Here is a 21627-nt window from a genome sequence, read left to right as displayed (position 1 = left end):
ACAGTGGGTTTGCAGGATTCCATAGCACACAAGGACACAGAGGCTTTATTTTCTAAATTTCCTTATTACAGGTTATTACAAATTATGATTAGTAAAGCAAGTATACTCATGAGTAATAAAGTAGACTTATATTTTAATAGTAGCAGCAATCAATAGTAGCAGCAAGTATATATTTCCATATACTGCAAGTTGCTACTAAATTATCACTAGTGAAGAAATACACTTACAATCAGTTACCTGTATGTGCAGGCATACACACACACAAATACTATTCAAAATAGTACCGGTACAGTGCTCACCAAACCGCTCCCAGGAGTGGGGCCTCAAAGTCAATGACGGACAAAGTCTCACTTCAAAGAGCGAGAGTCTGGAGTCAGCCAGGTGTTCCTGGTGATGGTCCAATAACTTGTCCAGGAGATCACAGAGAAAAATTCATGCAAGGATGGCTCTTAGAGGTAGAGGCTCCATTTTGGGTAAAAGCAAGTCATTTTTATATGGCAGAGACATAAGGGGGTGTAGGACACCACCACCTCGAGCAGTCAATAGATGCTGCTAATTTCTATCTTTCACCTGAGACAGTCAATAGATGATGGTGTTTTCTTTTCTCTCAGACCAATTTTTATTTTTCCAAACTGTTTTCCTGTTCTTTCAGCTAGAACAACCAATAGCAGTTGCCAGTTCCTACTTTCGCAGGATGTTTTCTCCCTTTTCCAGACTTTTTCACCTTACCGGACAATAGGTTGCAGTTACAGTTCCTTATTTTGCGCTTATTGATGGTATCTCAGGATGTCTCCAGTTTCTAGGTACCCAGCTGTACTTCAGAGATGCTGGCTGCACTTCTCAAGGATGTTTCTGGTTCCCAGGCCTAGTTCCCAGGCTAGCAGTTCCCAGGCTGGCAGGCACTTCCTCTGTCAATATTTCAGCAGACTTCTTCTGTTCAGTATTTTTCCCCTTATAACTGGGTCACCTTTATGGCTGCTTACATCACCTCTATGGTAAAGAAAACAAAACAAAAAAAAATGGTCTCACACTGACAGTTACTTGTAGTAGTGTAATTTTGTGGTTTTCTGTATTTCACCAGGAAAAGTAAATAAAACTCTCCCTGCAATGAAAAGGCTCATAAAAAATTAGAAGTCCTTGACAGTAAGTCCTGTTCATGAGCTTTATTGAAGTTTTACTAAGAAAATGTATGTCAGTCAAGATTCAATATCTGTCTGCATAGCTAAAGTTTCAGAATGCTACAGGAAAACATTGGTTATTCTCTGATATATCTTCAGTAGATTGATAGGCAGCTGTATGCAGAACTTCAGTATTGCAATCTTCCGGTACTGGAAGACAAGTACAAAACTCCCGAGTTTTTACCTGTCAGGGGCATATATATCAAATTATTGTTTATACAAACCCTAAATTATGTAATTCCTTCACAGTTCCTTAACTGAACATTCAGGCAAGCGTGATAAATTTAAGTACAGTAGGTTAGAGAATCTTGCTGGGATCAAAGTGGGTCTGAGACTTGCTTTTATTTTAGGCAACTTAACTGCAATTTAGATCTGAATTTCTCCACTGTTGTCTAAGCAGATCCCCAACTGGACAAAGTCTAAGGGTTTTTGGAATTCTACTTATATGAGGTTTTTTGGATTAGAGATGAAATTGAGGAAGAGTTGTGGAAGTTAATGTCTTTTTATGCTCTCTTGTGCAATATTCACAGTAAAAATGTAATTTAATATTGCTGTTCAGATGTCTGTACTTGAAGCAAAGTGCACACACAGGTGGAATAGGAAAATATTTTCTTGAAGGTACTATTCAGTCACTTCCTTTATCAGTAATTACAAAATTCTTTCCTCCATCTATCTCCATACATTCCACTTACAGGATGTTTTCCATGTCAGTCTGAACTTCAGGAACCATTCATACAATAATGTTATTTGATGATGTATAAATGGGATCCAGTTCCAACAGGAACCAAAACTGTAAAAGGACCATTTACTTTCATCTCTTTTGTGTATTTTACTGTGAACTGTTGTGTGAGAAGCGTGTTTTGTTCCCTGAATAGTTTCTGTGGATTTATTTAAAAAGTTGACATTTGAAAGAGTTATGGTATAAATACACATTTTGACTGGACATGATCTTGAATCTAAAGTATGCTTGTTGGAGGACCTCAAAGGGAAGACAGAAAGCAGAGTGACAGTCTTCATGCTTTCCTCCAATTCCTACTGCAGTCCTGAGGACAAAAACTAAAAATACTTAGATCTCATTAATGACTGAGAGCCAGAGTAATTAAAATGAGGTGAGACCCTTTGCAATTCTTAGCACACTTAAAACTTTGTGTGATAAATGAAACTCTGGGATGACAGTAATAGGATTACAGTACAGTGTACGAGAGACTGTTTGGCTGGGAAGAAAAAGCTAAAATGGTGTGCGATGCACTACCTCTTTATGATATTGGTCACAAGTGCTTTGTGCTTTAAGATGCTTTTTTGTGATCAGTAGACAGTATTCAGATGAAGGTGAAGATTCTCAAGTTTGTTTTTACAGGGAAAAAGGCCTCCAGAAGTATGCACAGAAAAGCAGCATTCACTCTAATTATTAAATAGTAAAACTGTTTTTTCCACCCCAGTCACCTGAGAACGTAATTCAGAATAGATAGCATTTATTTCTTTTCCTTTGTCTTATACAAGATATATATTGATATTCTTAGGTAAAATGTTGGTAGATATTTATATAGGGCATTTATTTCTTTTTCAGCTCTAGGAAGAGAATGTCAGTGATAGTTCGCACGCCATCAGGAAAGTTAAGACTCTACTGCAAAGGAGCTGTGAGTTTTATTCTGTTTTCACTGTATCAAAGAATGTGTGCTACCAGTATAAATATGAAAGCCAAAGGTTGTTACAACTGCAGTCGAAACATGGAAAATGTGGAGGAAAGAATGTTGATGCCTTTTTCAATTTACATCATTTTACTATGTAGCTGTTTCATGTGATGAACTAGTTTAATGTCTGTCTTTACTAACTGCCTATGATGGCATGACAGACCTGTTCATCCTATTCTTTGTACTGGACTAAAACCTTTATGCTTCATATTAATTGCTTCCTTCTGTACTCCAAGAAAATGGATGAATATATGGTTTAGTCTATTAGTTACTTGCTGGAGTAGCTGAGCATGAACCACTAGGTAGAAATAGTAATCTAGCATAAGTGACTGGATGGGAATTTTAACCTACCATTGATATTATGCCAGAATTAAATTTTCATGAAAACAAGATCTATGGGAAGACATCTTAATCATAGTATATCTGGGAATGGCAGAGTTGCTCCTTAGTTGTTGTTCTGTATCTTAAGGCAAGTTTGAAGGAGAGAGGGATGCAAGTCCTTCCCGAATGGCTTAAGAAAATGAAGTTGATTGAATATAAATATCCATTCTGTGTCTTCTCAAGTGGAGAGAAGAAGCTGTTGTTAATATTCTGTGTATCAAGCTGGCTACAAAAAACTGAGAATGGCAGTTATGAAACACTGATTTTACCTTGTGGGCTTAATATTAGCGAAAGACAGCATTTTTGGAGATCAAAAGAATTCACATGGCAAACCAAAGGAAGATGCAACACTTTTCAAAATGAGGGGAAATAACAGCAAAAAATGTGGTAGAGAAAAACTGCATCATAGCAGAATTTTTAGATTTAGAGAATCTGAGGATTTGGAGTGTCCTTTTTTCTTTCCTCTGAAATAAAATTACTTCTAATTACTTTTGATGCTGAAGTAAATTAATACACTGCTGCATATTTTTCTGCCATTTTCCTACATGATTTATATTGTCTACACAAAAAAATCCTCACTTTTCTATTAAATTCTTCTGAGTTCATTTTATTTGTTTTGTAGGATACTGTAATTTATGACCGTCTTGCTGAAAGTTCAAAATACAAAGAAATCACCTTAAAACATCTAGAGCAGTTTGCTACAGAAGGTGGGTGATACTATTCAATATAAAACTGAACATGAAATTCAGTTACTGCTCAACTTTTCAATTCTGCAATTGTATCTTGCTGTAATGTTTTATTCACATTAAGTCTGAAAATTATGTTTTACTAATGCCTTCTAAAAAAGATCTTCCTCTTCCTGAGAAGTGTCAGTAATAAGTTCATGCTTAAGAAAGAAAACAAAACAAAAAAACCCCACCACACAGTACACAGTGGACTCTTCAAAACAGAATATATTTTTCCAGGAAGCAAACACATTGCATTTATTTCTCTGAAGATCTCATTTCCCATGATTGCTTTCATGTCCCACACACAATGAATGCTGTAGGGATAGCACACAGGAAGAAGTAGACAAAGTGAAGATGCTTGGAAATGATTACTGTAGCACTTTTAAGGTAGCTTTATGCCATATTATTTCTGTCACCAGTCACAATAAGGGGAATTGCCATCGCTAGCTTTCTGTATGGTGTGTTTTGGTATCTCTGCTGTATTAACAATCAGTCTTACAAAGTAGTTGCTGAAGGTGGGGAACCCCTTCATGAGGGTTCATGAAGTAGGAATAGTAAGTAAAATTTAAAAGACTGTAAAATTAAGATGACTGATACAAACAGCCAATTAGTTATTTAATAACAGTGGATTCCACAGTACAGACGTGAGCCACAAAGCAGACTGTAGAAAGGTTTCTGCTTTCATGTAAGTTCTTCTAGCACAGTTCCTAGATCTTCCATGCCATGCCCCCTTTCTGGTATCTTAGTAAAGGATTATAGAGTTGTACTGTGAAGTATCATAGTGTTTTAATTTATCGACGAGTTGGAAGAGAGTAGTTGGAAGCAGAATTATAATAGTTACGAGAATCTGAACTGCAATTTTTTTACCTCTTCATTTTTTTTAATACACTGTTACTAGAACATTAAAATTATCTTTAATGTGTCTTAAGAAATAAGCTTACGCTGGAAAGCAAATTTTAATAAAATATTTTCTTTCTAAAATACAATCCTTACCTTTTGGTAACTGATGTCTGGCCAAATCTTCTTGTATCAGGAAAGATCCTTCTTCTGTCTGTTACTCATAGGACTTCTCTAATTTTTTCTCTTTTGGTTTATAATGGAATATAGTGTTTTGATTAGTGTTGTAGTCAGCACCTTCAGTCTCTTGATTGTGTCAGTGACAGCAGAAGCAAGGCACAGATCTGTTTCTTGTTAGTTTTCTGTAGCAAGATCCCTGCAGGAAACATTTGGTTACCCTTAAATAATCTTAGAGTATCAAAGTTATAATAAATAATACAATAAACTTGAAAGCAGAAGTAAAACCAAACAAACTTGACTGATGGTACAACACAAAGCCTCAGATACACCCTCTGAGCTCATCAATCTAGGAGTATGAGCTGGTTGGCCAGTTTGGGGATTTACAAAGGCCTAACCAGGATCAGTCAAGGAAAAGTTACTTAGATGTGAAGTTAGTTTGGACCATAAGGCTATATATTTGGTTACAGAAGAGGTAAAAATAGATCAATATCTGCTATCCTATGTGAACTGATATGAAAATTTCAATACAGTTCTTAATTACTGTTCTCATTAAATCAGTGGTACAACTGATACCACTTTTTCCTTAGCAGTCAGGTTGGACCAAATGAATCAACATAAAAAGTGAAAAATTCCACCCATTTTTAAAACCACTGTACATACGTATTAGTGTTAAGAAGTTTGTTCAAGTACTTTTTGTACCCTTTTCAACAGATGAAAAGATTACTGTTCAGAAGAGTGAATTGCTAACCTTTCAAAAGCATTAAATTCAATCTTTAAAAAAAAAAATTAAGTATGTCTCTCTCTCTGGAATCGATTAAAGAAATCAGTATTTATTTTTGCATCAGATTTAAATTGCAGCCGATGACATTGCAAAGTTTCTCATGTGTATCCTTTCATGTGGCAGTACAGTATGTCCTTGGCATTTGCTGCATGCTCTTGGTGTGTTGTTCAAAAATGAAGTGGTTAGCATGGTTGGCATTTATATTTAAGCATTTATTAAGTTTGAGTGTAAATGCCTGCTTGGATAAATAGAAAAAGTGTGTAATTTTCCTGTGTTGTTGTTCCCGTCTGTTAAGAAGCAGACTTAATGATACTTTGTTTTCCACTTTTCATTTGGAAGATTCTTTTAAATCGCAATGAAAAGAATCTTTTTAAAATGAAAAATAGAAAAAATAATTAGTCTCTGATTTAGAAAGAAAAAGCAAATGCCTTGAAAAACTTGTTTGCTGATATTCCATACACACTGATTTCTTTTCTTCATTTTATCATCTGCATAAAATGTTTTGAAAGAACTGTGGAAATAGTATCACTATTAGTCAGTCATAAATTCCTTTCCTCCCCTTGGCCTCATATTCATTGCTTTGGACCTTGCTAGTGTATCCTTACTATGCAGAGAAAAAAAAAAATCAGTTGATTTGTCAACCTTAAGTTTATTCTCTAGGTCTAGATGATGAGACGCTGTGTTCCTAATGCCGTTCAGTTGTCAAGATAATTAGGATTACACACGGTTTTCATCCTGAAGATATTAAATTGCTGTATTACATCTAAGACACATATGTATGATTTCATGCCCAGGCTCTTGATCATTTCAAAACTGCTGCTGGTGCTGAGCTGTACACAACAGAAACCTGTGAACAGATAAAGATTGCATTTAGCCATCCCTGGTTATGGTGCTGTTTATGTCCTAGAGCAGAGTGGGCAAATACCAAAGGCACTAACTACATTAGTCCTGTCTATCTGCCACCTAAATCTACCTGCCTGCAAATTGTGGCTTCATAAGACATCATTTGGCTAGAGCAGTGCTCTTCTCAGTATATAAAGAGTTATGTCAACTTCATGTTCTAGAAATCTAAGAATCTGATAATAATGTGAAAATTAACTGTTAGAACATTAACACCTAGCTACTTAAATTGAATGTAAATGTGTTGTCAAAAATTAGGTATTTCTTATAATCTTGTAGTCTCAAATTCTCTCTGTAGTCCTGAATTCAGATTTCTGCTGAAGGAAAAAAATCTGTTACGTATAACTTGCTCAAAGATTAAGTAAAATCTCCAAATGTTGCCTGTACACAAAGATTTTATTTGAAGAATTTGGAAAGCTGAAAGAATCTGTGAGATGGGAGAAATAAATCTGAGCGGATTCAAAGTTGGCTTCTAGGTGGTAAATTTCAAACTTCAACTGAGAATTTGCTAAGGATATTGAGGAGGGGTGAAGCAGAGGGTAGTTGTAACATTATGCTGATATATTTTAACTTTATTACTTTCCAGCATAGCAACATCTAAGTTTATAAAATTTTTGTTCAGAAATATAATTGAATCTTATAGCTTTAATGTTACTAAAAATCTAATGTATATACCTGTTCAGCAAGTGTAATTTGGGATTGCTTCATGTTTTGTTTACAGTTTAAGGTAAGTCAAATCCTGTGTAAAATTTCTTTTTTTTTTTTCCCCCTGAAATACATCACCTGTATTACATTCAGCTACCTTGAAACAGTTACTCTGTTGAATACACTTCTATTTGTATCATGTTTTTTACTTTATATATATTTTTAAAAGTTCTTCAAGACATGTAGCAGTAAGCTGAAAATCAGGTATAAGCATATGTAAAATACAGAATAAATTCAGCTTTTAGTAGTTACTCATTGCAGGCATATCAAGTAAGGGACTAACAAATACTGAATCATACTTACTACCTGCTTTCTCTTTAGGCTTAAGAACTCTGTGTTTTGCTGTGGCTGAGGTTTCAGAAAGTGATTATCAGGAGTGGTTAGATGTCTATCACCGTGCTTCTACAGCTATACAAAACAGAGCACTCAAACTTGAGGAGAGCTATGAACTAATTGAAAAAGTACGTGTAGCTTTCTTGTTTTGGGTTTTTGATTGGGTTGGGGGCAGGGGAGAGTTGGGCGCATGGGGCAAGGCAAGAGGGCAAGGATAGTGTTTTTTTTAATTTATGTCCTTACTTTCTATACCATGAAATCTGAATCATTATTAAGGAATAACGCTTAGACAGAAAAAAAATCTAGCAATATACTGACAGCTGTGTCATATAGTCCTTGCAATTTAGATGACCAAAATGAAGGAAAGATTAATTTGACAAAGTTTTTGCAGCAAGTAGCTACCTTGCCAGAAGGTGTTGATTTTGAGTTGAACTACTGGAAAGCTTTTTCTCAGAGTTGCTTTATTGTGTAAAAAAGTGTAATAACAGGCAAACAACTTCTGCTTCATTGTATAATGATCTTAGAACCGTAGAGTAGTTAAGGTTGGAAGGGACTTCTGGAGGTCATCTAAACACAAATCCCTGCTCAAAGCAGGGCTAATTTTGCTAGCCCAGCACTTTGATGAAGTTCTGAGTATCTGCAAGGAGGGAGTTCTCCCAGCTGCAGTAGGCAATTTTTTTTTTAGTGCTCAACTATTCTCTTTCTGCTTTTTCTGAATTAAAATTTCTATTGCTGCAGAATGTGACTGTTGCCTCTTACCCTTTCCACATGCACATCTTGGAGGAAAGATGGCTTCTCTGCAAGCCCTCCGGTTAGCAGAAGGCAGCTGTGGAATCCCTCCCTTAGCCTTATTTTTTTTCCCCATGTTAAACTCATCCTGCTTCCTCAGGCACACTTAATAGAGTGTTCTTCGGACCCCAAGATATTTTTGTGTCCCTCCGCTGCACTTGCTCCACTTTGTCAACCTCTCTTGTACTGAAGGCCCAGAAAGGGAGCTAATACCCAGATGCCTCGCAAGAGCGGAGCTGTAATTTTCCCTCACTTTTCCTTGAGTTTCTGGCAACACTGCTGCTGGAGTAGCCAAGTGTGCAGTTAGACTTCACTGCCTCAACAAAAAAGGCTCCTGTGGCTCTTAAATGTATAAGCAAAAGGAGTCCATGAGACCAATGTTGCTTTAAGTTTTGATACTTGACTGGGGGGGGGGGGGGTGTTAGTTTATTTTTTCTTGGAAAGGATAAGAGAGATTACATTGATGAAACTGCTTAAAATTCAGAGCGTCAAAAAACTGCAGTGTTTAATTCATGAAAAAGAAGAGTGAGGGTGTGGGACTTCAGTTTACATAGATGAGCAGTTTATCCAGACATGCACAAGACAGTCTTAAAACCATATAACTTTGTTAAGGTCATGGCAACCCTGCTACCATTACAAATTTTTGTATTAGCTGCACAAGCACTTTCTCAGCATGTAGTATGCAGGCCATGCTGCAAGCAGGATTGCATGCTATTAGGTTCATAATCGTGTCATTAACAAGGTTTTAGCTAGTTTTAAAGGTACAGAAATATCAAGTATAAAAATGGCTGTGTTCACAAAAACTATATAGATTTGCTGCATGGGAAGTTAAAACCAAGCATAGTCAAGATTATAGTTTTAAGATTAAGATGAATTGACAGGTGTTTTTTTTACAAGGTGAAGAGAAATCATTACAAGTGAGAGAAGAGGTAATAATAGCACTCCTTAAGTTTTCAAATCAGAGAGGTGCCCCTCAGGAAAAGGTAGCTGTTGCTGAACAAGCTACTGAGCACGTGAATAATTTGAGTGGTTACAGTGCGCAGTTTGTCAAGCCATGTAGGTATTTAACTTAAAGCTCATAGGAATAAACTGGAAGATCTTGATTAGTTGATACCAAATCTGATTAATGAATTTAGAGAGCATTAATCTTGTTGCAAATATGGAAAGTTTAACAAAAGAAACGGAAAGGTTAAAACTGAATTTAAACAAAAAAACTGCATGTACTGAATATTTTATGTTCACAGAATCTTCAGCTGCTTGGAGCAACAGCAATTGAAGATAAACTACAAGACAAAGTGCCTGAAACCATAGAGACGCTCATGAAAGCAGACATAAAAATTTGGATACTTACTGGGGACAAACAAGAGACTGCCATTAACATCGGTATTATATTTGCATTTATTTGATGGCTTTTTTACAGATTTAGAAATGATAGAAGTTGCTAGACTAAAATTGCTTTCAGAACAGAAAGGTATCTTGTAAAAAAGAAAATATTATATGGCATTCCAGAATTTAAATGTTAACTTATTTTTCAGTCATTGGTAAGGGGAGAGTGGGGAATGGTGGATTCTTCCTCCCTTAAAACAGTAACAGCAAGAAAAACTCATGTTATCATAGGAAGGAGGAAAAAAATAGGCATTTGTGCTTTTTTGTAGTATCTCAAATGAATTTAAAAGAATATGTTGTTTGGGTTTTGACAGTGAGAGCGAATAATATTAAGAAAATATAAGTATTCTTAGTCTCCCTTCTGTATTTTTCCTTCTTTCCAAGAAAGCTGGTAGGGACCATAATCTTAACTAAAGCAAACAATATATATTGTGCATTAAAGTACTATAAACTTTACCATCAATCAGAGGTTTCCTTTTATTCTTTTCCTTTTATTATAAAGAAGAAAAAAAGAATCATGAATTAACTAATTTTAACAACAATAAATCTGTATTTTTAAATAGTAATACATGAAAGCTACATTTAAGATTTAATATTCTTTGCATGTGAGCACTTTTGCAGTAGCCTAGATATGTGCCCTAAATAAAGCATTATTTTGGTCATATGGATCCTTTTGATTACTATTAGTATTTTTAATCTTAAAGAACTTTTTGTATGCACATGATGGAGTTGATCTAAGGTTATTTTCATTAATACTTTCAGGTTTGAGGCAATACACATAATACCAGTATTTTCACTTTATTAAGAATGGTGAACATTTGTCTAAGCAGCCTGCATCATTAGCACACAGCATACATTCTGTTTAAAGCATCAAAGAATAAAGAAAAGAATGGGAACATGTATATATGCAAATTTTGTATAAAACACAAGTTGCATTCCAGAAATTTGCAAGGCTAAGGGAGATCTGTTTGCTGTTTTCTGTAACTCCCTGTAAAGATGTTTCTTGTCCTTCTGCTGAGCACCTCTCTGAATAAGGCGCAACATTTGCAAGTTGCAGCAAGGAAAATTCTGACTGTTCTGACTCAGTACCTGTATGTCTAATTTTTATGGAATACAGTATTAATTTTTTTTACCATTGATTTCAGCTGGGGAAATCTTATTTTTAATTCTGTCTGTAGTTCTCTTACAGGAAAAAAAATGCTTTGTTATATTATAATGGATTTTGTGGAACAAATTTTTGAAAACAAAAATATTTTTGACAGGTCACTCCTGTAAACTTTTGCGAAAGAACATGGGACTAATTGTTATAAATGAAGGCTCTCTTGATGTAAGTAAAATCTGCAAAGTTTTCAGTTAATGAAATGTTATTTTACTGCTTAAAATATCCAGACATCATTGTGGAGGTGCCCTGAAAAATAACTTGGAGCATCTGTTTATCTGGACAAACACAGAAAATTTTGCTAAAACTGTGGCGCGGGGGGGGGTGGGGGGGTGTCTGTTTGTTTTGGGGGTTGCTTTCTTGTTTGTTTTGATAATCTTCTCAGTTAATTTTAGTATTGCATACTTGGAAGACCATATGGTCTTTGTAACAAAATGTTACTGAATTTTCCAAAACCACAGTGTAGCTACTACACAAATGAACTTCAGAATGATGAGCAAACAAATTCCATGTAGTGAAATGACTCCATCCATGCAGGCACAAAGCCAGGAGCTTCACATGCTTCTAGTAGCACCTAGCAGTGCCCAAACAAACGAATCCTAAGTTCCTTTCTAATGCTGTTTCTTATAGAATACTTAGTATCTGCCAAAAATTGTTACTGTGTGGTTAAACAGCTGAAATTGTAATCAGATGTTGAAGTACAAGTAAGGGTTAAAACTCCCAACTTGCAAGTATACAGTGCTTTGTAGAGAAGAGATTCTTCAGATAAGGTAGGAATGCTACATTAAGTGAAAAATCTCATGAGGGGAAAGAACTTAAATCCTTTTACCACCCTCTAAGGGAGCCTTAAGTGAACTTAGAAGTGGAAGAATTTCCTCAGTGGGAAAACTCACTGTCCAGAAGGCTTCAGGAGGAAACCCTGGAATGAAGTTTACCTTACTCTGTGTTGTGGTCAGGTTGCTCAAGATAGGACTGGGGGAGAGAAAGTGAAAAGAAAGTATGAGAATCAGCAGGAGTGCCTTAACTGAAGGGTTCCATGGTAGCATGTAGGAGTAGGCTACAACATTAATTAAAACATGTAGTACTTTTTTTTAAATAAGTACTTATTTAAATGTTTTGACCCATTTAGAATAACACATTTTCAACATTAGCATGAATTTAATCATGATGACTATATTTCAGATATAAATTTTTTTAAGCAACTTATTTTTGCTGACAAAATTTAAAATAAAATCCCAAACACTGGACAGGCAGAAGCTGTTGATTAATATCTGGAAGCAGAGTCCGTTGATACGGTAAGCAATTTCTGATGCAGATAGCCTCTGATATTAATGAAGAGAAGCAATTTTCTCTTCTTTTAGCTGGATAGCTTTTGAACGATTGTGATAGTTGTTTGTTGGAAAAACAGGGAAGGTTTTTGGTTCAAGCCCTTAACTTTGCTTTTGAGTTTTTCACTCCTCAACCAATCTCTGAGTAAAAATTAACGAACACAAGTAAGAACTTCTGTCCTATATTTAGGTTATTTACACAGGCTGCTGGATTTCAGAACTATGGCAGTGCTTAATAGATTTGAAGTACAAAAGATTGACTACTTTGTATACTTTTTCATATGTAATGAAATAAAGTGAGGTAGCCTTTATTTAACTACTGAAAGGAGTCCAATAAAAACTCATTAAACAAGCATTGTACATTAACCACTTCTAGTGTGATGGTTAAAAAGTTGAATAAATATTAAGCAATACATTTAAAAAATAACTGTAATTAAGTATAGTTTAAGAATAGAAGATAGTATCTGATATGATAACTGCACCATACTCCGTATTTCAAACTGAAGTGTCTACATTGTGTAGAGATTGAGAGATCCTTTCCATACATGCAGAAAGTATGTTCAGAGTACATGGGGATGCAGGTATCATATGGCAGCTGAAATTGCATATGCAAACTGGTCGCTTGCAGATCTGTCTGTGGTGATAATATAGACTGTGTTTTTTGAGGAGCAGATAAATGTAGCAATCAGATAGTTTGAGGGCAAGAAGCAGTTCAAAAAATAATAATAAACTAGTTCTATGCCAATATTTTAACAAGAGACTCCATTAAAAGTTTTCTGCCTTATTTGATGGTGCCTGTTTCACTGTTCGATTAATGTATACCTTGTGTCCTACCTTTTGCTTGCTGGTGTGGTTGGAATCAGACGTCAGTCACCATTTTTAGTGCAAGTGGTTCAGTCAAACATGGCCTTAAATTCTGATGGAGGTGTGAAGTGGGTCTCAGGAAACTGAGAGAGGGATGAACTGCTGTGATTGCAGAACCTTGAGTCAGTGCAGCTGCAAGGCTGGATGCAATTCCTCCTTCCTTTCTGCATACGAACAAAGCTGGCAAGAGGCCGTAATACTTAGTTGGAATATTGTCTCTTAAGGAATATGGCTCAAACTTTGGCTTTTGAGCAGCATAGGTCCATCTCTCGTACTGGGAGTGTGTCCCTTGCCTTGCAGGGGAACTGTGCTCCCACGAGGGCTGCTGGACAGCTCAGTTCCCTCAGCACAGGAGGGACTGAGCAGCGATGAAACCTTGAAGAAAAAGATCCCAGTGTAGTGGGACCTGTGTATTTAGGATCTTTGAGAAGAGTTGCTCTGTGGCAGTCCTCTCCTCTTTGGCTCTTCTTGGCTATGTAAAAATGTTGGTACGTTCATAGGAGTTAGGAAGGTTGGCTTCTCTTGGTCTGCATACTCTTTGCAGCACTGAAAGGAGTGGTGGTGGGTGAATGCTTCTTGCCCTTGCTGTTAAAATAATAGTACAGTACCTGTTGCATACCAGCTGCTTCTTCTAAAAAGGAGTTATCTCAACTCTAATCCTTTTAGGGACAGGCAGAGTACCCTGTCCCTAAGACATGAAAAAAGATTTAACAAAACAAATACTTCCTCAATTTGGTCATTATTATGACCTTAGCATGCAAGACAGAGGAAGTTACAGTGAAAAAAATACATGTTTGTTTAGTCTGTATCCCAGCTCTGACCTGAGTTTACAAAGAATATGCTGAAATACGACATCCTCTTTTGTATGAACCAATACTCTTATTTATGGAATTAAAAGAAAAACAACCCCCACCCCACCCCCTCCCCAACTCGCATTGGCAGGTATAGAACTGGAAAGCATTTAGAAGGAAGCATTCCAGGAAGCATTTAGACATCTCTATTTTTGCAACATTATTTGTTTTGAGGCTGCACTCCCATTAATGCCTACTTAGCTTCACAAACAAAATGTGGTTTTGTTAGTAATTTCTTACAGTTGTATAAAAGAACACTGGATTTTATTTTGCTTTTGTATTAACCTAATGGTCTGCTAAATTTCAGCGTAGTGCTGTTACTCAGAGACAGAAATCATAACATCACCTTGTTCTTTTAAGTGTGAACTTAAACTGAAGCTAGAAAATAGTTTGATTACCATTCAATTTCACTGACAAATATTTAATGGAAATGGTGTAGAAGTGAGTAAGGGATGTTTTGATACTGCTTTTAATTTAAGGCATTGGATTTCAGCATAGAACTACATGTAAGCCTACAAAGGAATTTTAAATATGGCACTTTTATAGTTGGGGCAGGTGTTTCGTATTGTCTTGGGGTTTTTTTTGTTTGAATATGTAGCATGCCTGGAGCTACCTGATGGCATGTCTGTTTGTGATAAAAAATTAAGGTCAATTTAAGCAGAAGAGTTTATACTGCATGTATGAGAAGAAACAGTAGGTGATAGGAGTATGAATTTTCAGGCTCTTGCATTGCTTAAATTGAGTCAGAAGCTAAATAGTCCATGGAGATGAGAAAAATTTATTCTTTCTTTACATTGCAATATTTCTTAATCAGAGAAGACGCTCTGGAAAATAGTTACAGAAGTTATTGTCATTTTAAAGCCTTTCTAACATGTTATTTTAAACAGTGGCACTTCATTTCCCTTGCAGTTTCTATGGGGGGAGAGCCGGGAAACCAGAGGTGCAGAATTCCCCAACAGCCTAATCTTCTTTTGCATAAACCAATTAATCTTTAGAAGGCCAGTGGAAGCAAAGTAGGCAAAAACCATGCACAACAGTATGTGGAACTTGGAGGAGCAAGTTGGATGGGAAAGGCAAAGCAATATCTTTAATTTCATTTCAGAGGGTTTTGAGACTTGTAATTACTTCTCAGTGTTTTATTTTTAGGTGGTTACCCCAAATTTTATTTACATATGCCTGACATCACTGAAGTAGCACGATTATTTGGTTGCTAAACTTAGGAACACTGTGGTCATAGGATGTTACTGGTTTCCAAATCCAATATTTTATAAGCAGAAGTTTTGTCTTCATCTTCCTTTCTACTCTAAAATGCTTCTTACTTCTGGGCTGTGAAGCAGGAAACAATAGCAGAGTATGTTGTAGCTCTATAAAGGCCATTCAAAAAAAGAAATGCAACAAGCAAATTTTTTCTTCTTTTTGACAGTCTATGGTAGAGTTGTACTGTTAACTAATGAGATATTTAGTGACCTTCCCAAAGCAGGCAATGAAGCCCTGCTGCATAAGTACATAATTTGAAGTTCTTAGTACTGGATCACAGAATAGTGACTTGTGTAGGTGTGATTCAAGCTGTTTTCAGCAACTGGAAAATACAAAATATGATCCCTTATATGTAGTTGATGCAGCCTTATCTTAAAATATATATCTAATGTGATAGTTAGAATTATCAGTTATAATGCATGTACTTATATTATAAATTCTCTCTGTTTTTTACTTTCTTCTAAACATTTAGGACCATTTTATATAACAGTGAACAGAAATTGTTTCTTCTGGTATCTATATATGTGTGAATCTTCTTTTGCATAGGTATACAGAAAACTTTCATTTAATAATACCTTTTTTTTTGGCAGAGTGCAAGAGCAATCCTACACACTGTTTCTACTGTAGTTTCTAATAGTACAGCTGTTGCAAATACTTTTTTTTCATTTTATACTGTCTATTTGATAGCATAATCAAAAGGTAATTGCCTCAAAAAACTAAATGCCAATGTTTCTGTTCACACGGAAATAAAAAAAAAATTGGACTTAAGAATAGTAGGAATTAAAAATAATGGACACAATTTTTTTGCGTAACAGGGAACAAGAGAGACGCTTAGCCATCATTGCAGTACTCTTGGTGATGCTTTAAGGAAGGAAAATGATTTTGCTCTCATCATTGATGGTAAATCTCTGAAGTATGCTTTGACATTTGGAGTGAGGCAGTATTTCCTGGATTTGGCTTTGTCATGTAAAGCTGTTATTTGTTGCAGGTAAGGTTTACATTATTCTTTCTCTACAGTATTTTTTATTGAGATATAAAAACTAAGAAAATTCTTTTATTTCAGAGAAAATACATATGTCCATGTTGTCCAACCATGAAAAAAAAAAAAAAACAAAAAAAAAAAAAACCAAACAACTTTAGTCGTGGAAGTTATGAAATACAGCCATTCAAACAAAATATTTTTGTAGAGCAGTCTGCAGCAGAGTGTACCTGTCAAAGTCATTCACATTGCATATACCCAGAAAAATAATTTGTCATCCGTCAAGGGTGGTCTCAGCAAGATTGAGACACTGATCTTAACCTTAAATTGATACTACAGTTAACGGCAGGTTTTAGCACATCTGGATTCTTTTGTAGAGCTTCCTCTGCAGGCAAGATTTTATATCTCTGCTTTCCTGTAAGCTGTGGATTACACTGCATAAGAAGTGCACAAAAATGTTAAAGGTACTACTCTGGGTGATTTTTATTTCCTGAAGCTGATGGAAATACCTTTTTTTACTATTATTATTCCTGATTGTTTGGGGGTTCTTTTATATAACCAGACCTTTCATCCTTTCCTGTAAACATCAGCTATTAGAGCTGTAAGCTTACTGTAACAAGGGAACTTTTTCCAGATCAAAGAAAATTCAATATCTGCTTTCTTTAAGTATAGGCAATATGAAAGCCATTGGGCTTGCCTTTTAATATTTCCAGATTTATACAAAGGAGGGAATACATAGAACTGTGTGAGTGACAGCTTATGTGTTTGGGGCCTTCTTGCATTTTTATGGCATTAAACACAAAAACCGCAAACATCTCCTAAGCAGTATATCACCTTTCCTACATTTGAATGATTGAATGAAAAGGGGAGTTGGGTGCACGGTAGCTAGATAAACAAGAACTGCTACTGTCAATGTTTAAAGAGCTTGGTTTAGGCCAGGTGATTAATCTGTCAAAAAGCAGAAGCAAGGACTTTTCTTTACAAGACCGTTGGCAACACAGGTAGGATATCTGTATTAGAAATGCAATCAAACATTCCAGAACTGTGGAAATCACTGTTATTTTTATCAGTGTCTCAGGTAACTATTAGAAGGATCACAAGTTAATGTTCTCAGAGTATTTTTCAATATTTTGACCTTTGTAGTAATGTGGAAAAAGCCGTTTCCTATATTAAAACAAGAAAAGTTAACTCAGAAACAAGGTATTCAAGTTCTTTTAGAGTCCCATAGCTTGCTGTTTCTCAATATACAAGTGTCGCAAATTCAAGTTGTCATAATTAATGTAGTACTGAAATTTTTAGGATTGTCTGTGTATTCAAGTTACATCTAATTCCATATTTAAATAGGATGCGATGTCTGATAATAATTGATTTAGAAAGAGAATCTATGAAAAAGGAGGTCAGCCTGGATTTTATACGAGAACAAAGTAATTCTTAGAATTCAGCATCACTTCCTACCAAATTCAAATCTTTTTTCAGTAAATTCTATAAGCTTATTGCCTACTACCTCATTATTGCCTATCCTGTTATCTGCATGAAGGTAGAGACATGGTCTGTACAAATGTGAAAACTGTTGTACATACACTTTAATAGATTGTCTGCTTTTGATTAATAAGATAAATAAATGGAAGGTGCTTGTGTTCAGGTAGAGAGTTTAATAATGTTCTGTTAAGATAAAGCAGATTCATCTGAAAAATCAGTGTTCAAAATGGAGCTGTTTTTCTGCCTGGGAAAAGCAAATGAGGTTATAGTATCCAAATAAAGACCTGGTTTGTAGTCTTTCCATCCTTTCTGTCAAGTGATATGTTATGCCACCAAGTGATTTTCTTTTTAATTAATTTTTTATGGATTAGCTTCATAGCCATGCTCCAGCATGAAACACTCTGAATTTCAAACTAAGGTCTTACTGTCTTTTAAACTGTGATCTTAGACTGATACACAGTTTATACAGTGTATAAACATTTTTCTAATGGCAGTAGTCTTTCTGACAGGCAAGTTGGAGCTTTGTGCTTGTTCTACTAGTTCCAGTTTTGCTCAGTATAGTAAGTGACAAGCAGGACATGCACATAGAACTGCTCTTTCAAAACTATGTTTCTTTTTCTTCTTTTTCCTTGATTTGAAAATACATTTTACACCATTTGAAGAGACAATATTGCCATTTCTGTTGACCTATAGAACCATTGAAGAATATTCTCTGCATATAGCTGTTCTTTAGTGGTAGCATTTTTGTGATGAAACGAAGTACAAAATGAAAATTTCTGTTATAGTAGCATTCTCTCTGCCATTTCTACATTTCTGTGATATACTTAGGTCAGCTGGTATCAATACATGTCTAGGTATATGCTCTGACATACTTTGTGGTTGTTTAAAAATTGGCTCTAGGTTTAAAACTAAAATATTTCCTTTTAACACTTACTGTTTTGGTATGTGCTTTTTTAATATCACATGCTTCTCAAAAGTCAGAATTCTGACAAAATATTTATTTCTGTTAATGCTCCATCTTTAGTAACAAAAACTTCATTTCCTGGTTTGTGAGCTTGAAAATAAAAAGTTTGAAAATGGTAATTTTTAATTAATGTAAATCACTTAAATATATATCGTCCTAAGTGAAAATGTCTTTTCTCCATCCATATAAAGGCAGTAAATGTTCTAAGTCCTCCTTGGTTTTAGAAGTACAAATTACATCAGTTTCGTTGAAGTTTTCAGACTGTATTCACTTGTTCAGAAGCATTTCTTACCAATGGATTCTTCCTAAGACTAGCCATAACACAGATGAACCCGACAAATATTCTGTAGACATTTCACTTCAAAAATCTGTGTATGTTATTAATTCCAAGCAGATGTTTGGCTGAAAGACTTTGACGAACTGAATTCCAACTCTATATTGGTGTCAGCTTAATGTGTGCAAGAAGAATGTTAAATGGATTATTCTGTAGTAAAAATGTACAGCTAAGAGTGAAGAAAATGAATGGGGGGGGGGGGGGGGGGGTTTGCTTGGTTGTTTTTTTCTATTGGTTTCACCATGACCTTGATGCACCAGGCAGTGAGAGTGCCATCTCCCAACTGGCCCTATAACACTGTCTGAAAGGGAAATAAACCACTGTTCCTGGAAAGTTAAAAAGATGAAAAAGAAGTTCTCAGGTCAGGAATCTTCTATAGAAGCTGGCTGTAGCGAGCCTTGGTACAATACTCATCAGCAGAGTTCAAATAAAACATGTAACAAAAGATGATAGAAATGCTTTTTGATATACTTGGACCACAGAATTTTTCTGAAGGGCTGTTGCCCAGAAGCTTTCATCCCAAGTTCACCACAAGGCTGTAGTCATCCCAAGTACTTTTTTCAAAAGTCTGATAGCATGTGTTGCACAGACTGCTGAATAAAGTAGTTAGATAGCTGCCTTCAGTGCGAAGGTTGTATTATTTTTCATTTCTTTATTTTTTGCTTTTGAAAAATCATGCAATTAGATTTTATGCAACCATTTTCTCTGATTCATTGCACTTAAAACTTAAGTAATTTTACTTAATTGGCACAGTGTAGGATTGGGGTTTTTTTCGGCTGATGGAACATCACCCAAAGGTGAACCATGAGAAGGTGTCCTCTGACAAATGGAGAGGAGAACCAGAAGAGCTACAAGGATGTTACTGGAACCCAGTGGGAGTTGGAGTATTGTACGTGAGCAAAGACGAGCGTAGATACCACATCCCCAGTTTCCCTTCACAACGCTGTCTCAGTGTTAAGCATGATGGTCTAGCAAGAGAGGCAACCACTGCTAGTATACTCCTATGCTGGGAACTCAGTAATCTATCTAATGTTGAGGTTTAATCTAGTTGTTGAAACATACTTACTTTTTTTCTTCATATAACTTCATTGGGTAGGTAAAATGAAAAATCCTGACACTAGAGAAATATGCAAAATATTTTCTTTTCTTTCTTTTTTTTTTTTTTTCTGCTCCAAATGAGCTATGGACCTTATACTATTCCTTCGTATTTCTTCTATGACACTGAAATTGAATCAAGTATCAGTCTGTTCCATAGTAAAAAGAGAACCTTGGTGATATGGACTGAAGTCATAAACTGATACTGTTGAAAGTATGGTGTATAGTGAAGTTGTGTGATTATGATGCATACATAAGATCTCATTCTACAAAAGACAAGGGGGATTGTAGTTCAAACAAATAATATCATAAATATGCTTCAACTGTAATATTAATGAATTTATAGAAGAGATAGTGTGCTTTAATTTCAGAAGTTGTGTATCTGGGTGTAAAATATACGCAGGAAGACAGATCACGATGTCTCAATTTTTAATATTTTTTTTCAATCAGTTCTGCTTAAAATTTGATGTTTTAAAACAGTTCTCTCTACTATGCTTGGTAAGTTGACTTTTGCCACCAGGAATAGTTTGGGATCCTCTTTCAGCTTTTAAATAGTCTAAGTTTCAGAAATGTTGTGTAAGTTTTAACTAGTAAGAGTTGTGATTGTTACTGTAGTTTACTGGTTTAGACAAAACTTAATTCTTTATGGAGGTTATGAATAAGTGTGTGTTTCAGGACAAAGCATGTCTAGAAAACCTTGGTTTTCGCCTACAGTTTTAAGCTATGTTTCAGAATAATCACGATCAACCTTAGATGGCTAAAAACTTCAATAGCCTTTATTTTAGTGGGAAAGGGCTTTCCTTTCATAGGAAATTAATGTTGGTTTGGTGAAATTTGCATTTCTAAAGAACATATTCATCAAAATCTTTCAAAGACTGTTTCTACTTTTGCCCTTATTAGTTAGCTTTTCTCAAATCTTTGTAACTTGGATTTGTTAATAAAGGAAATGGATAATGGATAATATCAGCAGTGTGATGTCAGAGATTTGAGGTTTTTCTGAACTTTTTTCACCACTCTGCTGGATTTACTTTTTCAATGAACACCATGAAATCAGTCACCAGCTTCAGCTGTCAATTCTAAGAAAAACTTTGGTTTCCTTTTTTTCAAGTTTATAGCTTATCTGTCATGTGAACATGGGATTTTGTTATGCTATCTCCCTGTTTGGGTTTCTTTTTCAAAAAAAATAAGGGGGTTGTTTTCTAATTGCATTCTTATTCAGGCAGAACGGAAGGTAGCTGGCATGACCATTAGCTTCAGCAATTATGTAATTGCTTGTTGGTTGTGGTTTTGGTAGTTATGGTAGAGTTTACAGATAGCTAGAAAAAGTGGTGGCCAAGCATTGGTGTTAGTAATTGTGTGCTTAATGGAAAGAATATAATTGGTGCTTCAGTGTTCTTTAACTGTAAAAACTTAGTGTTGAATGTGGAA

At 35.5% G+C, this 21627-nt stretch overlaps 1 protein-coding gene across 12 annotated transcripts in view; it reads left to right on the top strand.

Annotated features, from left to right (window-relative positions):
* ATP8A1 (ATPase phospholipid transporting 8A1) overlaps positions 1-21627 on the top strand; it is a 128545-nt gene that overhangs the window by 57165 nt on the left and 49753 nt on the right. For all 12 annotated transcript variants that reach the window (XR_012650054.1, XM_075025122.1, XM_075025112.1 and 9 more), the window contains 6 exons: positions 2746-2815; positions 3873-3957; positions 7703-7842; positions 9748-9886; positions 11152-11216; positions 16164-16336. Coding sequence is in view for 11 of the 12 variants with exons in the window: in XM_075025122.1 (XP_074881223.1) it covers positions 2746-2815; positions 3873-3957; positions 7703-7842; positions 9748-9886; positions 11152-11216; positions 16164-16336 (672 nt within the window). In the remaining variant the exon portion in view is untranslated. The remainder of the gene's footprint in view (positions 1-2745; positions 2816-3872; positions 3958-7702; positions 7843-9747; positions 9887-11151; positions 11217-16163; positions 16337-21627) is intronic.

The sequence above is a fragment of the Buteo buteo genome, chromosome 1, assembly GCF_964188355.1.
Source record: "Buteo buteo chromosome 1, bButBut1.hap1.1, whole genome shotgun sequence".
Taxonomy (NCBI): Eukaryota; Metazoa; Chordata; class Aves; order Accipitriformes; family Accipitridae; genus Buteo; species Buteo buteo.
The sequence above is the reverse complement of the archived record's forward strand: the minus strand, read 5'-3'. Positions and strand labels throughout refer to the sequence as shown.